General features: G+C 38.3%; 1 protein-coding gene across 4 annotated transcripts in view; it reads left to right on the top strand.

Moving 5' to 3' along the window:
* The window catches only part of LOC124619808 (fibrosin-1-like protein), a 733,239-nt gene extending 718,026 nt beyond the window's left edge, over nt 1–15,213 (top strand). Inside the window, exons 10-17 of one of the 4 annotated variants that reach the window (XM_047146413.1) lie at nt 982–1,137; nt 3,382–3,605; nt 4,439–4,638; nt 4,929–5,090; nt 5,912–5,944; nt 8,703–8,958; nt 11,165–11,315; nt 13,018–15,213. In XM_047146413.1, the coding sequence (XP_047002369.1) occupies nt 982–1,137; nt 3,382–3,605; nt 4,439–4,638; nt 4,929–5,090; nt 5,912–5,944; nt 8,703–8,958; nt 11,165–11,315; nt 13,018–13,921 (2,086 nt within the window). In that variant the 3' untranslated portion in view covers nt 13,922–15,213. Of the gene's footprint in view, nt 1–978; nt 1,138–3,381; nt 3,606–4,438; nt 4,639–4,928; nt 5,091–5,911; nt 5,945–8,702; nt 8,959–11,164; nt 11,316–13,017 lie in introns of all 4 variants that reach the window. The other 3 variants (XM_047146422.1, XM_047146404.1, XM_047146430.1) reach the window with 3 other exon arrangements.
* The last annotated feature ends 5,037 nt before the right edge of the window (nt 15,214–20,250 follow it).

Genomic DNA, 20,250 nt, shown 5'->3' with positions numbered 1-20,250 from the left:
TGACCGAGCTGAAGAATCTTTGTTCGGAGATTGCACAGGGCATGTTGGTTGGATTTATGAGTACGACTCTGAAACAAAGGTACAGTCATCGCATTGGAAGCACCCATCATCCCTGAGACTAAAAAAAAGCAAGGCAGATCCACAGCAATGTAAAAGTCATGCTGACCATCATTTTTGAGTCCAATGGTGAAGTACATCACAAATACACCCCAGAAGGTACTGAAGCAAATAAGGAGCACTACCGAGAGGTTCTGCATCACCTTTGTGAAGTAGTGAGATGCAAACAGCTGGATATGTGGGCAGTGAGCATTATGCACCCGCTTTAGTTTCCTGGCCAGGCTCAACACAGCTGTGGATTTTCAGTCTCCTTTATTCCACTGACCTAGCACTTTCAATTTTTCCCTAGACTGTAAAAAAGACTCTGAAAGGGTTCAGATTTCAGAACACGGAAGACGACATGCAGAATTCGATGGAGCAGCTGCGCACAGACCAAAAGAGGCTTTGCAACAATGCTTCCAGCAGTGGCAGGAGCATTAGGTGAGGTGCCTATAAGTTCAAAGGAACTACCTTGAAGGTGACTAGTGGCAAACAATTGCATCTGAATAAAGACTGAGTTTATAAAGAAAAGTTAGTCACTTTTTGAACAGCCATTGTACCTTGCAACAACTTTATGTGACTGTTGCCAGTACACACACCACAACCAAGTTTCACTTCACTTATCCTACACACTAGGAACAAGTATCATTGAACAGTTGAAACACTGAGCTCTGTCTGCTGCTGGCGGTTAGACTGCAACCAATAAATGCTGGAAACAAATGTGGTCTGTTTGCTAGCCCAATTGATCATGTGAAGAGTATGTGACAACTGTAGTAGAAACATCGTAGTGGCAAATGAGAGACGCCAGCTGCCAAGTTATTTTAATCGTATTGTTGTGGCCTCTTTCAGTCGACTAATGGAAATACCGTGGTTTTCTTGCAGCAGCAACGTTAGCAGCCTGAGCCGCGGCAGCATCACACCGGTGAGTGCTGGTGCAGCACTCCCTAGTATAGCTATCACCTCGTGTAGCTCGTCGCCCTTCAGCTCGGCTGCACAAGTGTCTTCTAGTCTTGCCTACTCCAAGGCTCCAGCCTGGGTCAGGTGAGTTTCTGCAACTCCTGTCTTAATTGTTAGCACTCTTCGTATTAGTATAGCCGTAATTGTATAAACAGTTTTTGGCCAGTATTTAATATTAGGTGAATGACAATTAATGAACAGCAAGATAGAGATGTCCAGTTGAATTATGACATAACGTAATATTCTTTCTCACAAGAATTGTACAGTAGCTTATGGGAAATAAGCCAAAGTTGTTTGAACAAAGTGGATCAGCATCTCTCGATATGTAGTCACTGTCCTCTAATTTCCCAAATGTCTGGCAGGTGGGACGGCTGAATTTGCCTTACACTGTGGCCATTACAATCTACAGATCTCCGTGCCCCCACATGCAGAGAGTTAGAATACAGCGGGATTTACTTGGTAGCCTTGTCATCGGGCCTAAATGATTTCCAGGTGCGAGTAGCGAAAGCTGGTCACACAGTAGAGCACTATGCATTACAAGTGATGAGAGTTTATAAATTGGTATGTGATACTGAGAATGCCAAGTCTCTTTGTAGAAAGCAGTATCTGACTCTGTTTAGATCATTAAATAATTTGCATTAGTGTCTGATCAGTAAATGTAGTTGAATGACACATTGACTCTTGTCATGGCCCAACAAAATTCTGATTACTCAAAATTATTGCGTACTGTTGATAAAGTTTTCAATAATTTAAATGTAGAGACAAATACATTAATGTGATGTTTAAAGCTTTCCCGGTGTACTGATAGTTCCATAAAAACAGCAATGTTAAAAAAAATTTACTTGCTCAAAAATTAAGCGTAGGATGTGATAACAGTTTCCTTTGATTTAATTGCCTTATACGTTTTATGGTTTTAATGTCTACAATAACTCTTGCAGCAAACAGTGACATCGAGAATACAAGAAAATGTCAATCTTTCCAAGATCGTGGTTCCTTGAGGAACCAAATCTGAAAATGGTGTTGTAACTAGTTCAAGTGTATACTCCCTTGCTTACCATATTTGTGTTACTGGTTTTTCCATTCTGGTTAGTTTTTTTTCTGTTTCTTTTACCTGCATCATTTGTTTTGGCTCCTATGTGGTACTTAGTTATGAAGATTCATCTTATCCATGTTGAGTGTTTGATTTGTGTCTCTTAGCCTTTACCTAATGCCTGGTAATGACTTAAATGACCCTCTTGTTTTTTGCCATATCTGCAGCGATTAATGTCTCGCACACTAAGAATTCGTGAGCAGTTTGATGTCACTGTGTGTTTTTTGTCAATGTGTTGCTGTGCCAAATACGGTACATGCTAAGTCAGTTAATCAGAGAAAACTTGTGTTTTAAATTTGCAGTTTACTGGTTATGCACATGAAACCTTTAAAGAAATTAAGACTCGATTAGATTTCAGTGTAAAAATAAATTCTGTATCCTCCACATAATTAAAAAAAATACAAGGGGCAATCAAAAAGTTTCTGTTCGAAGGCTGCACAGTCCAGAATCAGTATGCTGATCAGGAAAAAGTCAAGAGAGCAATCATTGCACCAATGCACCAGGTGGAAGATGCCAGTTTGGTAAAGCACCGTCTCCTACTGCTTGAAAAAGTCTGTAATTGCCTGCCGCATATCCTCATCCAACAGAATAGTCAACCTTTTCAGGCAGTTTTTAGGGGACCAAAGGCAAGATAATGGTGTGGGGGGGAGATCAGGACTGTAGGATGGGTGATAGAGTGTCTGCCACCTTAGTTGACATAGCTTTAGTGTTAGAACATTTGTGATATGCGTACCTGTGTTTTCATGAAGCAGCAGTACTGAGAACTGATCTTAGTACACCGTTACTCAACAGTGGTTTTCCGCAGACAAGCTGCCCCGTACGTATTTTTCCGTCTCCGACGGATATCTACTGATGTTTGTCCTTTGGCAGCCGAGATGTGAATAACAGTATGTTGGTCCTGTTTGGATGCATTTGGTAAAAATGTCATCACAGTTCACATTTCCACTGCACAAACATTGGAAAGACATGAATACCACCAGTATTACTTGCTTATATACCTGCCTCGAAGTTGTGCTACGTAGCATGTATGTTGTGGCAAAGCCCTCAGACAGAAACTTTGTAATAGCCTCGTATATAATCACAGATTTGATTAATCTTTGTTGCTTTATATATTGTTTTTTAATGAGAAGTATTTTTCCATGCATGTGGGAAAGTGTCATTTATATAAGAAGAGTCTATCCATTTCATATCGTGTTTGTTAATTGATGCACCAATCTTGATTTTTTTTTTTTTTTCAGTTCGAGCGGGCCTCAGCTGTCCCCGGCAGGCACGGTGCCGAGACCAACTCCGCCCCCTGTGCCACTGGCAACAGCTCATCCGTTACATCCTCCCACACACGGTTTTCCGCCTCCTATGTTTGCACCACCTCTCCCTCCTGCTGCTGCATCCGCAGCTACTTTAGGTCTCCCAGCTGTTACAACAAACCCAAATCCATTTTCTGCAGAGTCTCTCTTTCAGTCAAGTAAGTGTCCGTGTAGTGATGCCATTAATGCTATCAAAATTTGTTAATTTGTAGTACCAAAAGTATGCAAAGCATCTGGTCAGTTACAAATAATATTGCATTGTCTCTGTTAGTGTAAGATCCTTTATTTCCCATTTCTTGCATACGAGCAGTTAACATTTTTTCTTTCTTTTTACTGTAATATCCTAGTGAATAGTATCTATTATTGGAGAAAACGTGGTCTAAGGTAGAATTAAAAATTTCATTGGTAAATAGTCATCTAAAGATAGGCTACATTATGGGAATATTAGAATAATGTTTAATTTTAAATAAAAGCTGATGTGATGTATATCTTGTATGATCACCATTTAAAAGGCGATGAAGTTTCTTCTGGTACATCATGGGTTGTTTATGGAATGTAGATTGCTCCTACCACACCTTTTATTGTTTTTTATGTTTATTTTCGGTAGGGAAACATTGGAAAACAGCTCTAGGGAGTCAGTATTTTTATTAGTTTCATGGGTGCTTGTGAGATGTAGTTGTTGTCTTTGACATTGTGTAAATCCTTCACTGTCTACTTTGTTTCATAACCCAAGTCCCAATTTTGGCTTTATATAATGTAGTGGGTGTGTTTTATTATCTGTGAATAATTGTGCAAGTTTTGAAGTTATTACAGTGGGAATAGCAATGACAGGCAGTGAATAATAACTAAATAATGGGACCCGTTCCATCATATGTAAAAGTTTCCCCTACAGAGTACACGTTGCATTGACCGGGAATGTGTTACATTACAATTTTGTTTCGTATGTTTGCTTCTTCTTTTTCGTACTATAATTCCACGTTTTTGTTTACAGATCAAGCAGATCTTTTGCGCCGAGAGTTAGACAACAGGTTTCTTGCATCCCAAGATCGATCTCTCAACGTAGGTCCGCCACCATATTTACGAACTGAGATGCACCATCACCAACACCAGCACACACATGTTCATCAGCATACAACAGCACCTCTGTTGCCACCTCCTCCCCCGGGTCCCACGCTCTTCCCGCCTCCTTTGGTAAGTCCCATGTTGATACGTTATTTCAACTTTTTTGTGCTAGTTACCTCTATTACATTCATATTAGTTTGAAAATTTATACTTTGGTTATGAGAAAAATACTTATTTCTGCTTCTTTGATCTAGTTACTTCTGTAATGTTTACATTAGTTTGAAAATTTATACTTCTTTATTGAAAAAAGACCCAAAAAGATGATATAATGACATTGTGTACAAGTCTTGCCTTTAACTGTCTTAACATCCCTTTTTAGTAAAGTTAATGCAGTATTTTAAATATCTGGGCTGTTTCAGTTTAAGGATATTCCAAAGCTTGGGAGTGTCGACTCGCCATTCTACCGTCAGAACCTTGGTCTGACAAGTTACCCTGGTTTCTCACCGGGACTGTTACATCCCAGCCTTGGAGGTTCAACACCATTTGCACCTCCCAGTCACCTTCCTACATTCACACCAAAGGTATATGCTTAATATCTGTGTTTTGCATCTTATATAATCTTAAATAAATCGCCCGCATGCAGTGATACTCCATTTATGTCATCATGCTGTGGCTTGGCTTACTGCTTTGCCATATTGTATTGGTTCTCGACAAGCTCATGACTAGCACTGCTTATGGAGAAATATATCTAGAGATTCATCTTCAATAAAACCAAGCAAATAAGAACTATGTTTAAATTATATGTCAAAATTACTGTCATAGATGTTTCTCAATTGTAAACTTTTCTTCTTCTTTAAGTAATTGTCACCAGCAACCAGTTATTAATGCCCTCGCTAAAATGAACTGACAGACAGACAAATTTATTAAATGAAAATAATCAAAGATGAATTTATTCAATAGCTACCATCCCTTAGTTATTCATTTAAAGAGGGGGAGACATGCAAGTATGTTGTAATACATAATGCAATTTGTGTACTACAATAAATACTCTTAAGCACTGCTGTATGTCATTTCACATTAATCATTCAGTGTTGTATGCTTTTTGTATTTGCTGACTGCTGTAGTTTGCATACCTGTGAAAAATTTGATAGCATGTCCCTCATAGATGATTGCTTGTCTATGTGGGTTCCATTAATAAAACATTTTAACTGTTATCCTTATGTTAATACCATACCATTTATGCCAATGTTAATAAAGTCTATAAAATAAACGAACTCTAAATGGATCCCTAAACCTGTGATTGTGCCATTATCCTGTAACATTATATTCAAACCTGTCCATACTGCATGAATGCATTTCCCTGTTCTAATAAGTAATGCTTTGTTTTCTTTTCTTTCCGCAGCAGATGGGTGATCCCTCGAAACCCAAGCCAGTGGTAGGTGCTCACCTGCTTACTTAGCTGTAGTTAGTTGTTCTACACATCCTCTTCCTAAAAGTAGCAAGTCCTGTAACTATGCATGCAGTGCCACTCTGCTGTCACACAAATATTTCCTAATAATGGTTATTGACATAAATATTGCAGTGGTCGTTATATTACAGGATATACACAAACTTGGAGTTCAAATATTCACTTAGTCTTAATTTTGTATTTATAAGGGTCGTCTCTAAACCTTTAGAGTCATAATTATGCAAATGTTACTTTGAGATCAGAAAGTAATGGTCAGAAATTAATATTCAAATTTTTCTGGACATAATCAACTTACCTCTTACAGCAAAAACTTTAGCTTTAACAGCTGTCCATAGTAAAGGTAGCCAATCTCGGTTCATGCAGTAAAACATAGTCCATTAAAGGAGCTGAACCATGCACTCGGAACCATTTGTCTTTCTCCCTACACACATTGTGATCAGGGTAATTGATGCTCCAACAGTGCTGTCTAGATTGTATTCTTCAAAGGGTTCATTTAATGGACAGGTTAATGAATGGTATAATGTTTCTTAACTTTCTCTTGATCCAGCACAGTCCCAACAAATTCTGATGTTCGAACAATCCTCTGATAAGAACGTCGGGCAGTAAGTCGAATGATCCAGTTTCCCAGTAGTGTCAGTCCATGGCTATAAACTTCTTTTGTGCATTAGTTTAATGTCACAGACTGTACATATTGATGCACCATGATATTGTGTCTTTGTATTCATTTAACCCCATTAACATAATGCCCCGAGGTGCTGTTTTTATTATGAGTATACTCTGGCAACATAAGAAGACACCCTCGAAAAAATAAAATTCCACTTACATCCATTTCAGCGCTGATACTTACATGTTTGGCCACTAGAGAGCATCTGGTACTACATTTACAGCCTGGCTGTTGCATTTTGATAGAGGTGGTTGCCACTAGATATTGTCTATACTGTGTACAGGTTTGGTTGGGTAGCTGACAAAATGTGTGCTTTCAGACTCTATCCTCTATTGTTGTTTAGGCAATGCTTTCAAAAAGGATTACTGACTTTGACATTGAATTTAACGCCTGAGAAAGTGAAGGAGAATGTGATGTTACTTCATTAGAGACTAAAAGTGATGACAGTTTGTCAGCTGAGTGGCAGGTACTTGCCAGTGGTGTGAGATAAATACATCCACTGTGCTCTAGCCAGCTCCTCCCAAGATTTATTTTCCCAGGAAACCATTGTGAAATACTTTTTTAGACTTTGCAGTTACACATAAACTAAAAAATGACTTCAAGTTTCAGAATATTTTAGTTAAAGTCCAGTGCACAAGTAAACTTCAGATTTTCAAAATTTTGTAACTTTAAAAGCCATCCTTACATGCCTATAAGCAATGTCATTCATTATAGGATTTTCTCATTAATAAAAACAAATATTTTTTGAACATAATTTGAAAAAAAATTAAGTAAAGGGGCTAACAAGTAATTCTCCATCTTTGACAACCATTCTTGAATTGTAAAGTGGTAAATTGTTCTGTAGTCACATTTTGTGATTGTGACTTGTCTTAAAAGGTAGCATGCCATTGTTTGTTACAAAACATAAGCAGTTTACAAAACGGTTGCTTTTTAAACACCTCATAACCACGTGGAATTTTCATTTCTGGCCATTTATTCAGTGTATCAGAATACTCATTTTAGGATTCTGTGTAATTATGACCCTAAGGTGATTGATCTTTCGACAGAAACTGGGTTACATATCATGCCCTACTGCTCTATTTTGAAATATAGTATTATTAACTTACCAGGCTGAAAAGGTCTGTTATTAGTTAGTTGATTATTTTGTTTCACTTATAAAACTAATGTATGCAGCACAATAATGTCTGGTTAGTTAGTGCAGAAGCTTTTACTGGAAGATTAAAATATATGTGATATTTTGAAGTACTGTCTGTCTGTATTAAAGCATCTGTGACTCCCGACAGGCATCTTCTTTAACTGCTCGTGGGTTAGGCATTCAGAAATTGTGCTGGTACCTGCTGATGTAAACTACACGACTGTCCCTGAAAAATGTAACTGGGGTGGAAGGAGAACCCACCAACCAACAAATTTGCACATGATTTAATGCTTTCAGTTTTGGGTTCTTCACAGCTTTTATGTCTGGATAATGAGGTTTATGACATTATTTTATCTAGGGATTTTTTAAAATAATTATTTGTGCAAAGATATAGACATGTTTGGAAAAGCAGTGGTTCTTATTTAATTTGCCAGCAGAAGTGAATACATTTGCAACAAATGTCCATAAAAGAACACATTAAAAGTTAAAAAAACTTGAAGTCATTATTTCACATCAGAAATATTTCCTATAGTGATTAAATCAAGAGGTGAAGAGAGATTCTGTGTTTCTTGTTAACAAATTAGGAAACCTGTAAGAGGACTGTTTTGTTTATCGGTAAGAAGCTTAACATTAGACCAGGCCTGATTTAGGAAATGAACGTAACTTTTAATTATTTTCGTTGTTGTTCTCAGATGAATCTGTTCTCACATTTCTTGTGCAAAAAAGAGAAGTAAGTGTTTCTGTTTTTACTGCTTTATGATTTCATACTGTAAATGAAGTAGCAGGAGCAGTGACTGCTGACTTTTCTTGAGACCACAAATTACACAGTTGGTGACTTGTTGATTTCATTTAGTGATTCATAAGAGCAGCGCAGAATGTCAGTTGTGCATAATTGCTGTGTATTTATGTATTGCCTGATGTTGCAGAAAACTGGACGTTGGAATGCAATGCATGTTCGCATTGCCTGGGAAATATACCACCACCAGCAGAAGCAGCAAGCTGAGGCAAAGGCTGGAGCAGGGAAGGCAGACTTGCTGCGACCACCGAACCATTTGTTTCCTCCTACGAGGCCTCACGACCTGCCTCCATTTGCAACAACACTTGCTGCCACCCACAGAACACCGCCTTTTGATGCGGGTCCTCACCCAGCCACTTTTCTTAATCCACCTGCTTCACATCTAGGTATGTTGAAATTTTACAGCTATGTGAATTGAGCTGTATACCTGTAAACAGCAAGAGATCAATTTTGAAATTGGTTGGATATTAAAAAAAAAAAGTGTGTACTAGCAATCAACATGGTCAGTTAGATATTTGGTTTTACTTTACTGATCATACATGTTAATTTGGAATAAATATGACAATTGTACCAAATAATCAAGAGATTTAGGGACTGGACAAAAATACAGACAAACTTTGAGAAATGCATGCTTGAACATAAATGCAGATCTAGCCAAGCCTACAGGTTGCACTGTTGTATTTGATCATGAACGGCACCTGTGCAGTGTTCTCAATATGTTGTGAGCATCAGTCGTGGTCAGAACAGTATTCTGTGTAGTTGTGAGTGCGTTATGTTGAAGCTAAGTGAACTCGAATGTGGGTAAATTGTTGGTACTTTTAGGGTGGGTTCTTCAGTAACTAAGGTGTTAGAAGTGTAACAAAAATTTATACCACATACAGAAAAAGTGGAAAATCATTATCAACCAAGTCACAACACTGATGAAACTGTATGTTGAGTTATCATGACAGACGGTCATTGAAGAGGATTGTGATGAAAAATAAGAGGATGCCAGCAGCAAATGTCACTGCGGAAATGAATGTCACATTTGTGAACCCTGTCAGCACCAAAACATAATCAAGGGAAGGAGGGAATTGTGGAAATGCCTGTAACAGGAAAACGTGGTGCCAGAGTCATAAAACCTGGACTTCGGAGTGATGCAAGAATGTAATTTGGTCCGACGAGTCCGGTTTCTCAATGTTTCCAACTCCTGGCTGAGTTTATTTCCCAGGAGTGAATAGTGATAGGGGTTCAGTGATGATTTGGCCAACCATGTCGTTTTATTCCGTATGCCCCACGAATACTCTGCAAAGCTGCATTACTGCCAAGGATTATGTGACCATTCTGGCTGATCAGGTCCATCCCATGGTACAATGTTTGTTCCCCAGTGGTGGTGCTGTGTTCCGAGAAGAAAGGACCCCGTTCACAAGGCTTGCACAATCCTGGACTGGTTTTGTGAGTGCGACCTGTTCACATGGCTTGCATCATCCAGAACTGGTTTTGTGAGCTTGAGGATGAACTATTGCATCTCCCCTGGCACCACAGTCTTTAGATCTCAAGATTATTTAGCCTTTGTGGTCTACTTTGGAGAGAAGGGTGCAGGTTGTTATCCATCTCCATCATTGTTCCATGAACTTGCCACTATTTTGCAGGAAGATTGGTGTAAGATTCCCTTACAGACCATACAGGATTTGCATTTATCCTTTCTGAGACAATGGTGTTCCTGCACAATATTAGGCATGGTAATGTGTTGTGTTTGTGGTGTTCCCATATTTTTTTCACCCTCAGTATATTACATTTTGATAAGAGAGATACATATAGTTTTATTTCGTAAAGTTTTTGATAGCGGTTTAACATTTTGAAATATGTTGTAATGCAGAAATGTAAACAAAACACAGGTGAAGGAAGGAAGGTTGCTGTCTGACAGTTGTATAGCTTCTTTTGATTGTAACTGACAGGTAAATAAAAGTGGGGTAGATGAGTGCTGTTTGTTGAGTGTTCAAATAAATCCCTAAACATTAGATTTCTGTCATCAGACTACTTTATAATACTACATGGTTAAGTAATGAAACGTATAAGCATCTCATTAATGTGTTGGTTTGTACATTCTAATTCTGTATATTTTGAAAGTATGTATTGACCTGAAAAGAGACTTTGTGAAAAAATTGAAAAACTGAAAATTGGAGAGTAGTTCATATATGCTGTGGTAAGGACTCGAGTGCAACGAAATGTTACTGATAATCGTGGTTGTTTGCTTTGAAGCTGACAGAGTGGAAAGCTCTGCTATAACTTAACAGAAAGAAACATTATAGCTGCCCAGTGTGAATATGATATGTGGCCTCATGTAATGTTGAGATTTTCATACTTCTGTTAGCTATAATAACAAATATGAAATGTGATTAGATTTTAAATTAGGAATTGAATCTTCAGCATTTTGGGATAGTTACGCCTTTGTTTTGAAGTGAACGAGGAAAAAGAACTGGGACATTTAGGGGTATAGATACATGAATTTCTCTTTCAAAAGTTTCTTGAACATACATTGTGTTTGTAGTTTATTATTGTTTTCGTGCTTTATTTATGTAATCTGTAAGAATGCAACACTTTTGTTTTCAGCGAGTGGTGTATCTCCATTTGGTCGCTATCCAGCTACGTTTGCTGGTCCTAACTCAGCATTTCCTGGACTTGGGGCATCAGTATTTCCTCCTCCTCCAAGAGACCTTCCACCACTTGGAGCTCTCGGACCAGTCCACGATCACTGGAGCAGGTTAGTAGTTGGTTCATTGGCAGGGTTGTGTGGAATCGGTAATTGCTTCAAAAAAGATAGAGAACATTAGATTCAGTTTTATTCTGGCACCAAGAGGCCCTCTACACATGAAATACATGTTGAATACATGTTGCTTACATTCTACATTTTTTGACAAAAAGTGATGTACAGTGTTAGCTCTGCTTAATTGAAACAGTATTTCCATTTGCACTTAGTTTTTTGCAATTTCTGAAACTCCAGTTCCTTATACAGTAACCAGTTTCTCATTGTCAAACAACAGAAAATCCAGGATGGAATGTAACAATATTATGAGGAGGAAAGATGTAACATTATTATGAGAATATGTTCTTGTTGTTAAAGATTGTTAAAGATACACTGTACATAATACAGTTCCTTGTAGACTATAATTAATGTCTAAGTATATTTTATAGTTCTGTATTTGATATTAGATGTAATACTGAAAATTGATTTTTAATCAGTAATTAATTGTAGTAGAATTTTCATAGTTTTTATTTTTGCAGGCAGGGTATGAAACCGTTAATTGTCAGATCTCTTCTGTTATCTTTCAAACTCTGTCGTAATACAGCCCCAGTGAGAAAAAATTACTTATTATTTCTTACAAATCTCTAACTATGCTTTATTGTTCCTCTTGTATTAATGCTTCGTAGATATTTTCATGCTCTGCTTCATGAACTATGTCCGTCATCTGTGTTTTTACTTCTGATGTTCTTACTGAAGATCATGTTTCCTTCCTATAACCTCAGCAGTTCATCAACTTCCTGCCACCAATATTTTTTGTTTGATTCGGTTGCATGAATAGTATAATTTGCTAAAGTGGTGCCATTGCAGTTGTTCATACACCACTCATATGGTCTATTTAGCTCTTGCAGTGATCCCATTAGCTTGTTGTTTGGTACTTTCCTCTTTTGCTGCTCTCTTCAGTGGATGCTCTGGATACTTTTGTAAGACTTTCCTTTGACAGTAGTTGTACGCCAAGTAGTATTTACTATTGTATGTTTCAATATCCAGAATCTTCTCTGCATATATGTTACATAATTTTAAGAAAGGAAACTGTTGATCATCTTGTTTTGTCACCGTGTGTTGTATGTCATCTGTTCTATGTTTGACTGGTCAGTCAGTCTTTCTCTGTGCGAATTTAAAATTTCTCTTAAAAACTCTTTGGGATCCATAGAAGAAATACTGTTGATCACACAGAAGAACAAGCTGCCTTTACATTGAGTCATAAGCACAATGAGAGAGATCCCGCATCATCAGTCACAAAACTCCTGTGTCAAGCTCATGGCAGTGATGCTTATAGTAATATTATCTGGTTTTTTAGTTGAGGAGAATCCAAGACATTCTTCTTGTAGAAGAGATTTCGCCATTTGCTTTAATGTCCCCTTCTTTCTAATTTTGTTTGTTCAGGAGATTGCCATTTGCAAACATTAGTACATTTTTCCTCCCATAGCTGTACAGTTTAGTTCAGTTAATTACTTGTATTGTGTGAAGCCAGACATAAGTGTTAGAAACAGAGGAGGCTCTTCATGCAGTTTTATTACTGTAAGTATATGTAGTCATGAAACAACTGGAATCTATTCTGTCAAACACGTTCTCCAACACATACATGTATTTTCTATTATCGTTTAAAGATGTTTAAAAAAGGAAAATATTTGGAATTATTTCTCTTTCTGTTTGCTTACAGGTTACAGCGAACAACAGCTGGTTTTCCAGTAACTGCAGCTGCTGCTGCAGCTGCAGCAGCTGCTGGTCCATGGGGTCTGAAACCAGAACCAAGCATGCTGGAGAGGAGAGCAGAATTGGAGGAAAGGGAACGTGAAAGGGAACGCTGCCGTAGAGAGAGGGAACGTGAAGAACAGCGCGAACGAGAGAAACAGCGGAAGTTGGAAGCCGAACGGGAAAGGGAACGTGAGCGACGCGAGAAGGAACGACGCGAAATGGAACGTGAAAGAGAGCGTTTGTTACAGCAGCAGCAGCAGCAACAACAGCAGCAGCAGCAACAGCAACAGCAACAGCATCAACATCAACAGCAGCAACAACATGCCAAACAGGCAGTAGTGCGCGACAGATCTCCCATACGTAATGGCACATCTGCCACTGGTGCTGCACCTGAAGAGGCCATTCGGGTGAAGGAGGAGCCGCGACCCAAAGAGGACGATGTAGTACTTTTGGGAAGGACAGGTTACCACTATCTGACAGCGAGGCACGCTCCGCCTGGGTCGTTGCGCCCCCCGCCACCCATAGCACCTCCACATTTTGCTCCTGGGCCTGTACCTCCAGGCTGGCCACCAGCTGATCCCTTCAGAGACAGTGCATACCGTTTTGACCCTGTTCAGTTACGTTTCAATCCTCTCGTGGCCGCCGCTTTCCGTGCTGAAGAAGAAGAACAGCAGCGTGCGAAACTGTTCCAGTCTTTCCCACAGCCACACCAGCGTGCAAAGGCACCCAGCCCCAACAATCATCACTTGCACCATCGGACATCACTGCCGACCATGGCCCACAAAGTGGCTTGCCCGAGCTCCCCTGCTGCACCGCCACCCCATGTCGTAGACCTGCACAAAAAAGAAGAATCGTCTCAGTCACGATGATAATGTGTTTAGGAAGCAATTGTATCAGCAGTGAGGCATTCTAATTTATTACCGTACCTTTTGTATTTTATTCCATTTGTTGTTGTTTTTCTTTACCCCTAGATAGGTTCCTTTATTCAGTCAGCTGCTGATGCAAGCATTTCCTACGCAGTCTTATTGCTGCGACAGGACATGTATAAATTGTTAAATCACATGTGAGCGACATTGTACAACTTGAGTTGTGTCTGAGTGCTAATTTATTTTATTACGAGAAGAGAGTATGCGTGTAATTTAATAGTAATATAATGTTGTGTTGTAGATATTGGATACGTCCCCTCAGGTAACATAAAGGGACAAAAGTTTGATTTGCAAAAATAATGTTCTGCCGACCGATTCTTCTGAGGTAGGGATCTTGCAGATGTGACGTACTATGAATTCGGTGATTGTTTTTCTAAATATAAGGAAGAATAAATACTTTTTTTAGTGAGTGAGCAATCTCGGCAATTATATTTTTGATCAAAGAAATAGTTATTTTTTTCTTTATGACTTAATATGTGTCTTTCAGAATAACTTGTCAGAGTAATTTTATGAGATAAAATTCTATGGATTCGGAACATTAAGAACAGAATTTCACTTACCTTTATAAAATGAAGTTAAATCAGTTATTAGTTGCTTCAATAGGTGCTGCCATGTCTCGTGTCGTCCTGCAACATTTTGTAATCTCGAGAGTTATAATACAGAGCATTTATGGAGGCTGTGGTCCAAGTAGTGTGTGCAGTTGAAAATTTCTGTGGCCAAATTTTATCTAAGTGTTTGGTGAAAACAATTGAGAAATACTGACTGTGTATTTGTCATAGTATAATTGGTAATATGCTTTGTCCTTAGAAAGTGAAGTGGGGTGGCAAGCCCATTATTATAATTTTCGTGTGTTCTCGCATTTTGTAAATTCACATGCCTGTAAAATGTACAGAGATAAGAGAAACGTGGAATTTGGGCCGTCAGTGTTCTTGAAGGGAATTTAAAATTCCTGAGGCCAAACTATCCCTTTGTTGTTGTTGTATTTTTTTTAAACAAACGATGCTTGTAAAAAAGACTTAGAATTGATGTGAACATCTTGTAATTTTTTCGTATGTCAAAGCAAAATATTTGTAGATAATTTTAATTCGTTGTAAAGAATTCTTTTTGGTAGACAAATCGCAGATGAAGTCGGCGGTTTTGAGTGAGCAGTTTTTAATGTGATCCTTTGTAAAGGGATCAGTCAAATGATGTATAGCGTTTCTTTAACTAGAAACATAAAGAATGTTTCAAAGCCATAATTTTTTTTTATTTTTTCCCCCTCTCCCTCAACATTCATAGCAATGATAAAATTCCATTCTTTTGTTGCAGAATTCAGTAACAATAATTGGCAGTCTCAAGATTATTGTGTTAGTTCAGATCACAAGATTGCAGTCGTAGTTGCTTAGCACAGCAGAATAAAATTCGATGAAGACTAATGTGTTACATGCAGTGTGGCACGCAAGAATTACTTTAGAGCTGCAATTAAGTAGTGAGAACTATCAATTGGCATTTCTAAAAACACACACACACACACACACACACACACACACAGTCTCTCTCTCTCTCTCTCTCTCTCTCTCTCTCTCTCTCTCTCTCTCTCTCTCTCTCTCTCTCTCTGCTGGGTGGTAATGATGTACTTAAAAGGAATTGGAACAGCACATGTATTGGACTTAATGTGAATAGTTAATGAGAGACATTTCATAACATTCATTTGCTGCAGATAAAAATCATAAATGAGTGTTTTGCTTATTTGAAAACACCTAGTTGATGTTACTGAGTGTGCACACTTTGTCTTCAGAAGAGGGGTGTATATTATCAGGGATTTACCTAACAAGCTTATTAGAAACAAAAATGAAGACATAGTTCACTGAAGAATTTATATATTTCTTTTTCATTTGGTCTCTCTCTCTCTCTCTCTCTCTCTCTCTCTCTCTCTCTCTCTCTTTCTCCTTTTTTGTTTTCTGCTCCTCTCCTTTCTGTCTCCAGCATTTTTTCTTTGAGGAGGTTTGATAGAATGCTTAGTGTAGTACTTTACCAAGATGCGTGGAAATCAGTGATTTGTTGTGTTTTGTCTACTATGTTGTCTATTCATCTCGTCTTGAGCATTCTAGCTAGAGAAAGAATGTTCTTAGAATTATGACGTGTTACTGTCTCCTTCACAGTCACCGGGTGCTGTGCTGTATTTTAAACTGTGAATTACATCTTGCAAGTTAACCCTTGAGGGGTAGAACACCAACATTTCAATTAACAAATGTTGAAACACTTTTATATTTCAAGAAAATTTTAAATATAAGATCCACATACACAACTCTGTGTAAAACCATGTTTGAAGGAAGATACCAGATGGTATCCTCTGTAAAATGTGTTCAGTACATTTATCACAACATATTACAGCTTAAATACCCAGACTCACTAAACTACTCCCAGACTTTAGATCCAGTGAACTATCTGGAGACTTGGAAAGATAAAATAAGGTGTCAACTATACCATCAGTTGGCAGCTAGAACTCCCAGAATTTATTGTACAAGGATGCTGTCACATCCTATCTTGTACGTCTTCCCGACAAATTAATGATTAGAAGCAGTTACTTCTAGTGACACATAGTGTTGTGTAGCCGGCCATACTGAGGGTATGGAGAGCCAGGCCCCTGCCAAAGGTGCAGGCACGTCTAGCATTATGAAGAACAGATGTCTGTTAGTAACATGGTTTGTGTGGCAACAGTGCACTTGGTTCACGCAGTTGCCGCCTAAATACTCACACGTATTCAGCAGTGGAGCTCTTGCAGCAGCTTCGTTGCGTTGTTGTAGTATGCAAACACTGATGACTGGTGCTGAAGCAAATGTACTACTTGACTGAAGGTATCTCATTTTTGCAGACTGAGGAGTGGGGTGATACTGGTTGAGCCAGAGCACTTTAAAGTACTGTGACAGAATAATAGGTGCAGTGGAAAACAAATTCCACATGTATAAAAAAAATCAAACAATGGTGAATCCAGGATGGAATAAACATAATATTATGAAAAGTGTAGATTACTACATATAGCAGAGATGCTGAGCTGCAGATAGGGCAACAAAGAGACTGTCAAACAGCCGAAAGCTTAATTGTTTGACAGTCTCTTTTTGTTGTGCCTACCTGCGACTCAGCATCTCTGCCATCTGGTGAGTAGTGGTTCATCATTTTCATAATATTGTCATATATCAAAAAATTCAACTGACATTAATTTCCTGTCAGGACATGGCTTAAATGTAAACTCTGTGTCTTGTCTTGAAAAATATGCAGCTGATTTTGGTGCCAAATATAGCAGCGATATTGATACAGCATAGCCAGTTAAAGTAGTAGATGCTTTCAAGTTCTAGGTGAAAGAGCAGATAGGGTTGCCAGGGACTGCAGTATCTTGGGTGAATGCAAATTGTTAAATCTGACATCCATAGGATATGACACAGCTGTTATACTTGACTTCAGTGACTTGATGAGTTTTCAGGGCATAAAACAAAGAAATCCAAAGTAAGCCAACATAATTCTTGAAAGGGATATTGTCTCAAATCTTAATTAGGCCCATTTTCTTCTATTTTCAATAAGTAATATATCAACTTTTGATAATTTATGTAGAACAGGTGCAATCTATTTATTTATTTATTATTATTATTGTTGTTATTAGTACTATTGTTGTAGTAGTAGTAGTTGTTGTTATTATTTGTGTTTGGTGCTTGCTGGATCACGCAGCACTTTTGGATTCATTTTCTTGACCTTTCATGTGGCTCTCATTCTCTCTCTGTTGGTTATTTTCTTCCTTCAATTTACTTGGTTCCTGTTTTTCGTGGACCCTCATTCTACCCAACGGTTTTTATTTTGACTAAACAGATTCTTCTCTACTACTTTCACTGCTTCTCTCTGGGCTTTCTTGAAGTCCTCTTTAACTTGTTTGATCGATAGTATACTCATTAGGATTCTTTGAACATGTCCACAAAATTTAAATTGTTTTTTTCTAATGTCTGTTAGCAGGCTAGACAATTTCTCTGTTGATTTAGAGGATTTCAGTCTCTGTTGATCCTCTGTTTTGTCCAGGCCAGGAAATTTCCTTGTAATCCTTCATTCTTCCTTAAGGATGTTTTGCCATTTCTGTTGAGAATTAACAATTTGCTGGTGTACAGAGCTTCAGGTTTGATGACTGGCGTAATGTCTAATCTTTGTTCATATGAATATGCATGTTTGGTTGTGGATGTCGTACATTCTCCTGCCCCTTCTTTTCAGTTTTTGTGATCGATGTCACTGACATATTTGATGTATGTGACTGTTTTGATTTGTGTACTTCGAGTTTAATTTCTAAATGTTATGTTTAGTGCAGATTAACTTAGTTTTTTATTTTTAGAAGTATTTGTAGGCCAATCTTTTCAACAAGTTCTGTGACGTCTGTCTTATTGCTGTGATTTCACTATGTACTAGCATCATTAAATCATCTGTGAAAGGTAAACATGGGATATTAATGTCGTCTTTGTTTGTCAAATCAGAATAGCTTTCCAGAAATTTTGATTTTTTAATTCTTTTTCCTTTCCTTAAGGATTTTATCAAAGATTAGATACAAGATGTGTGGTGATAGTCCATCTCCTTGGTGAACAAAAGGTTCTAATACTTCCCAAGTAAATTTCACTTTGGACATTGCACACGTGTTTGGTTAATGAGACTTACTGCCTTTGGGTTTAGCATCTGCCTTTCTAGGACATCAACCAGAGACAATTGGTCAGTCAAGTTGTGTCTTCCTGACGTTCACAAAAGTGTAAATGAATGAGCTGTTTCGGGTTACTGCATTATTTCAGTATTGTTTTTAGATTGAAGGTCTATTCTATGCATGACCACCCTAGTAGAAAACTTGTATAGTTTCCACCAGTCTCAGTGTTAGTTTCCACCAGTCTCAGTGTTCACACTGTGCTTGTGCTCTTTCAAGTAATAGTGCTGAGAAGAGCTGACTTGTGACGAAGGAGAGGGAGCTCTCTGTAGTTATTCATGGTCTGTGCTGTTATCTTTCTTGTCAGGTGGGTGGATGAGTATGTACTTCCAGTCTTCTGACTTTTTTTTTGTGTGCCAAATATCCACAATGATGTGTTTAAGCTCCTCAAGTGTGTTTTTTCCTATGTGCTTCAGTAATTTTGCAATTATGCAATCTTCGCCATACATCCTGTTGATTTTGATTCTAATCATATATCTGTAGACTGCATAATTGGTGGGAGGTTGAGATTCTGGGAGTGATGAACAGCAATCTCCCTGGGAGATCTTGGAGGTTGTTTTCGATAATTATGTAGCTCAGAGAAGTATTGAAATTGCTCCCTCAAGTTGTCTTGATTTGTCACAGCGGGTTTACTATCCTGCTTTCTAAAACAAATTCTGTGGTGTGTATCCATGGATCTTCCCACTGAATTTCCTGTAAGTCATGCATGTTGTATTCTGTAAAGTTATTTTCAACAATTAAATATTTTTCTCTTGTGTCTCTCCTCTTTGTGTGAGTAATGTCGTGCTTTCTGATCTTTAAATACATTTGTTTAGTCACTGATGATTCTTTTCTGTTATATTTCTGTTAGGCTCTTGTTTTTTTTTTTTTTTTTTTTTTTTTTTTCCAAGTGACTCCACATGTTTGGTCTCACCAAACTTGTTTTGTGTTCTGCTTCTGCAGTTTAGCCTTTTGGCTTTCTGGATAATCTGGGTTTGGAACTGATTCCAGATAACTGTCTTTTCTTGGGTCCTTTTTACACTTGGATATTTTTTATACTATTTATTTGACTGTGTGTACTTTGCAGTATGTACTTTGCAGTATGCTTATTTGGGATAAATTCATGCAAACAAGATAGTGATCCAAGTCTATATTCGCATCCCTGCGGGTTTATACACTAATCAGCCAGAACATTATGACCATCGAACTACTATTGATATAAACGCATCCATGGGATAGCAGCATCACCTGGTGAGAAATGGCTGCTAGTCAGACATTCATGGTGCATGTAGTATCAGTGAGCATGCTGTCCTTGTCTAGAATAGGGAAGGTACATGATCTAACTGAGTACGATCGAGGGCAGAATGTGATGGTTCGGAGGCTCGGCTGGAGCATGTTTGGAAACTGCATGACTTGTCGGTTGTTCAAGCAGTGCTGTGGTGAGTATCTTCAACACATAGTGAAACCAAGGTGAAACTATGTCCAGATGATGTGGGGTTCGGCAGCCACCCCTCATCACAGATGTCTGATGTCGTATGCTGGGCAGACTGGTAAAACGGGACGGGTGGTGAACTGTGGTGGAACTAACATC

The sequence above is a fragment of the Schistocerca americana genome, chromosome 1 (assembly GCF_021461395.2).
Source record: "Schistocerca americana isolate TAMUIC-IGC-003095 chromosome 1, iqSchAmer2.1, whole genome shotgun sequence".
Taxonomy (NCBI): domain Eukaryota; kingdom Metazoa; phylum Arthropoda; class Insecta; order Orthoptera; family Acrididae; genus Schistocerca; species Schistocerca americana.
Note: the sequence above shows the minus strand (reverse complement) of the source record. Positions and strands in the feature narration are given on the sequence as shown.